Below are 5000 nucleotides of genomic sequence, written 5' to 3'. Positions count from 1 at the left end.
TTGAAAGTTTACAGTTCAATGTGATTAATTGTGATGAATCATATTTCAAAAATGTGATTAATCTTGTAAACTTTTTTACTGTTTGACAACAGGAGTTGTTACTTTGTCAAAAACAGACCTGGAGTTTAGTTTAGTTTGATTCACACAGGTTTGTGTAATTCTTTATTATTAGTCTGTCTCCATGTGTGAATGAAAAACACAAGTCCAGTTTGTTTTTGACGAGGTAACAACATTATAACGTGTCTTAAAGAGTCACTTTTGTGTAATATTGGCGCTTTAATGATTGGAACAGCAGACATTTTGTGTGGGCTCTGTGTTTTCTCTTTTCTGACGTGACTTTTCTGTGTGCAGGCGTCCCGGCACAAAACAACAGCTCCACAGGTAAAGACGCTCACACTGACATTAGGTAAAGGGGCGGGCTTCAGTGCTCAGGTAAAGGGGCGGGGCTTCAGAGCTCAGGTTAAAGGGGCGGGGCTTCAGAGCTCAGGTAAAGGATGATGTTAAGTGTCTAATTGTTTTAACTCCCCTTCCCTTGGCTGCTCTGGCATGCCCAGGCCAACTCTGTAAATAAGAATTTGTTCTTAATGTTTTGCCTGGTAAAGTAAAGGTTAAATAAATAAATTAAAAAAGGGGCAGGGCTTCAGAGCTCAGGTGAAAGGGGCGGGGCTTCAGAGCTCAGGTAAAGGGGCGGGGCTTCAGTGCTCAGGTAAAGGGGCGGGGCTTCAGAGCTCAGGTAAAGGGGCGGGGCTTCAGAGCTCAGGTAAAGGGGCGGGGCTTCAGTACTCAGGTAAAGGGGCGGGGCTTCAGAACCCAGGTAAAGGGGCGGGGCTAACTCTGTCTTTTGTGTGTTCAGAGCTGCTCAGGCTGGTGGGAGGGGCCAGTCGCTGTGCTGGGACTGTGGAGGTCAAACACAAAGGAGAGTGGAGACGGATGACAAATAAATATGGCTACCAGATGGATCAGGGCCTGGAGAATGCAGCAGTGGTGTGCAGAGATCTGAACTGTGGATCTGTTCTTCATGTAGACACAAGATATGGCCTTCCAAAGAGTCCTGCATGGGACGTGTCTTACTGTCGGTGGACGTCTCCAGTGACACGGTGTCTCCAGGATTTGGGTATTATCACAGACGAGGGCCTGGACGTGGTGTGCTCAGGTAAGTCTGATCTTAAATCCTCTCATTCTGTTTCTCTCTGACACAATATATAAACAATACATTATTTTTTTCAGTTACCGCTGATTATTTGAGGTTACCCTTAACCTGAGCCTGTCCTAGCACAAATATAGTTAAAGAGGAGGTTTTATATACAATTGACTTTTCTGAGCTTTCTACCACATTATTACGTTCCCTCATTAAAATCCGTCCCCTTCCTGCTCCTTCTGTGGGTTCGTTCAGCCTGTGTAACACCTGCCACCTGGGTGACTCTTACCTGATCAGTGCTCTTTCCTGATTGGTGAGTTTTGCCCAAATCCTTATCGTTGATATGTTGTGTTTAACTCTGCGTTTGATTTTCTTCCAAATCCAACTTGGACCTTGGATTTGACGTCACATCCGAGCTTGAAGTGTATTATTATGTTTAGCGTGTCGGACTGTGTGGATTAGGATTATGACTATTCCCTCACTTTATGAAAACACTGCCACTTTAATAAATAAAATTTTTAAAATCTGCACTTCCTTTTATGTTCCTCTCTTCTGTTACAACCTCAGGAACGTTGTTCAGTTTAGACCACCACAATATGTCTCCCAAACCCACAGGCAGAGACACGGACGCAGTAAAGTACTGCAGTGATACAGACGCGGTAAAGTACTGCAGTGATACAGACGCTTTAAAGTACTGCAGTGATACAGACGCGGTAAAGTACTGCAGTGATACAGACGCGGTAAAGTACTGCGGTGATACAGACGCGGTAAAGTACTGCAGTGATACAGACGCGGTAAAGTACTGCAGTGATACAGACGCAGTAAAGTACTGCGGTGATACAGACGCGGTAAAGTACTGCAGTGATACAGACGCGGTAAAGTACTGCAGTGATACAGACGCGGTAAAGTACTGCAGTGATACAGACGCGGTAAAGTACTGCAGTGATACAGACGCGGTAAAGTACTGCAGTGATACAGACGCGGTAAAGTACTGCAGTGATACAGACGCGGTAAAGTACTGCGGTGATACGAGTACTGCGTGATACAGACGCGGTAAAGTACTGCGGTGATACAGACGCGGTAAAGTACTGCGGTACAGACGCGGTGTACTGCGGTGATACAGACGCGGTAAAGTACTGCGGTGATACAGACGCGGTAAAGTACTGCAGTGATACAGACGCGGTAAGTACGCGGTGATACAGACGCGGTAAAGTACTGCGGTGATACAGACGCGGTATAAAGTACTGCGGTGATACAGACGCGGTAAAGATAAAGTACTGCGGTGATACAGACGCGGTAAAGTACTGCGGTGATACAGACGTAAAGTACTGCGGTGAACAGACGCGGTAAAGTACTGCGGTGATACAGACGTGACGCGGTAAAGTACTGCGGTGATACAGACGCGGTAAAGTACTGCGGTGATACAGACGCGGTAAAGTACTGCGGTGATACAGACGCGGTAAAGTACTGCGGTGATACAGACGCGGTAAAGTACTGCGACGTGTACTGCACAGTGATACAGACGCGGTAAAGTACTGCAGTGATACAGACGCGGTAAAGTACTGCAGTGATACAGACGCGGTAAAGTACTGCGGTGATACAGACGCGGTAAAGTACTGCAGTGATACAGACGCGGTAAAGTACTGCGGTGATACAGACGCGGTAAAGTACTGCGGTGATACAGACGCGGTAAAGTACTGCGGTGATACAGACGCGGTAAAGTACTGCGGTGATACAGACGCGGTAAAGTACTGCAGTGATACAGACGCGGTAAAGTACTGCAGTGATACAGACGCGGTAAAGTACTGCAGTGATACAGACGCGGTAAAGTACTGCAGTGATACAGACGCGGTAAAGTACTGCAGTGATACAGACGCGGTAAAGTACTGCAGTGATACAGACGCTGTAAAAACACAAAGTGTCAAAACACAAACAGTTTACAGTGATTAAAAACTATCCCACATTTCCTTCCACCCACCAACTCACCCCAGACACACACACACACACACACACACACATACACACACACACACACACACACACACACGAATACATATAATAATAATAATAATAATAATAATAATGATAATGATAATGATAATGATGATGATCATTATAATCATTATTATTATTATTTTTTTTTTTTTATTTAACTAGAAGAAAGCAGTGACCCCCCAGTCACCCCCACGATGTTAGCGTCATGGGTGTGTCCACTCTGACTGTACCTAGGCTGTCGTGGTTAGGGTGGTGCAGTACAACTCAACAGTGCAGTATGTGGTGATACCACACCCCCTCCCCCACCCCCCATCTCCTGGAGTTAGAATATTTCCAGCGGCTCTGAAAACTCTCTCTGATGATGCTCTTGTTGCAGATGCACAATGTACCTTTGTTGTCGTGTGGATGTAGCGTGTGTAGTGGGAGAAGTAACAATTGGATGCTGCTGCATATCTCAAGCTCTCACTGTGGCAGGTCAGGTCAGAGTCCTGCACCAGGTCGGGTCAGAGTCCTGCACCAGGTCGGGTCAGAGTCCTGCACCAGGTCGGGTCAGAGTCCTGCACCAGGTCGGGTCAGAGTCCTGCACCAGGTCGGGTACTCGTAGACTTAAGAGAGAGAGAACCCCGAGCACAAGGAGCAGGTGTCTGCAAAGCGCGATCGAGTGACTGCTGTGTTTACGGTCATCCGATGGTCTACACAGGCGCACCTTAGTCCTGGGTTAGTCCGGGGTTAGTCCTGGGTTAGTCCTGGGTTAGTCCTGGGTTAGTCCTGGGTTAGTCCTGTGTTAGTCGTGTGTTAGTCCTGGGTTAGTCCTGGGTTAGTCCTGTGTTAGTCCTGTGTTAGTCCTGTTAGTCCTGGGTTAGTCCTGGGTTAGTCCTGTGTTAGTCCTGTGTTAGTCCTGTCCTGGGTTAGTCGTGTGTTAGTCGTGGGTTAGTCCTGTGTTAGTCCTGTGTTAGTCCTGTGTTAGTCCTGGGTTAGTCCTGGGTTAGTCCTGGGTTAGTCCTGTGTTAGTCCTGTGTTAGTCCTGGGTTAGTCCTGGGTTAGTCCTGGGTTAGTCCTGGGTTAGTCCTGGGTTAGTCCTGGGTTAGTCCTGTGTTAGTCCTGGGTTAGTCCTGGGTTAGTCCTGGGTTAGTCCTGTGTTAGTCCTGTGTTAGTCCTGGTTAGTCCTGGTTAGTCCTGTTAGTCCTGGGTTAGTCCTGGGTTAGTCCTGGGTTAGTCCTGTGTTAGTCCTGGGTTAGTCCTGGGTTAGTCCTGGGTTAGTCCTGGGTTATCACGGGCATGGGTGGTAACAGGTGGAATGCAGGACTCTGGGTCGGGTCACGTTGGTGATGTGCGGTGATCGCGGTGGCCCAACATGCACCGTAGTGGGTCTCAGTACCACAGTGATTCATTTCTGCGGTTATTGCGACAGCCCTAACTGTACCACAGACCTTCTCTGAACAGTCAGCTGTGAGAAAGGCTCTGAAGATCATCAGAGGTCCGTACTCGACACACAGTATGAGTCCTGCAGTCTGGAGGAGATACAGGGTTCTTTAACAAAAATAACAGGCAGAAAAACGTGTCTGTACCACAGACCATAAAATGTATTCATGAAACCTGAAACCTAAAAGCCGAGATATGAGCTTTTTCAAAAATCATTGATCTTTAGTGATACTGATTTGTCAAATTTCTCTTCACACAGTTTTCTACATATTTCCAGAAGAACATAGTTTCCAAAATATTTGTGAACATCATTTGATTTTCTCTTCGGTGGTGTTTGAGGATTGATCATGTGTTTTGCTCTTAATGAATTTTTTACAAGGTGAAGTTTGGTTTTGAATTTTATGTTTCTTCCCAAATTTCAATCAAATAGTTATAGTCTTTTTGT

General features: G+C 46.5%; 1 protein-coding gene across 1 annotated transcript in view; it reads left to right on the top strand.

Annotated features, from left to right (window-relative positions):
• Positions 1-5000, top strand: part of LOC110153173 (scavenger receptor cysteine-rich type 1 protein M130-like) — a 38670-nt gene that overhangs the window by 19740 nt on the left and 13930 nt on the right. The window contains exons 7-8 of the mRNA XM_055160074.1: positions 352-381; positions 854-1153. Coding sequence (XP_055016049.1) covers positions 352-381; positions 854-1153 — 330 coding nt within the window. The remainder of the gene's footprint in view (positions 1-351; positions 382-853; positions 1154-5000) is intronic.

Source organism: Boleophthalmus pectinirostris, unplaced genomic scaffold, assembly GCF_026225935.1.
Source record: "Boleophthalmus pectinirostris isolate CB_2022bp ecotype Guang Dong unplaced genomic scaffold, ASM2622593v1 HiC_scaffold_3, whole genome shotgun sequence".
Classification (NCBI taxonomy): domain Eukaryota; kingdom Metazoa; phylum Chordata; class Actinopteri; order Gobiiformes; family Gobiidae; genus Boleophthalmus; species Boleophthalmus pectinirostris.
This window is presented reverse-complemented; position numbering and strand designations above follow the sequence as displayed.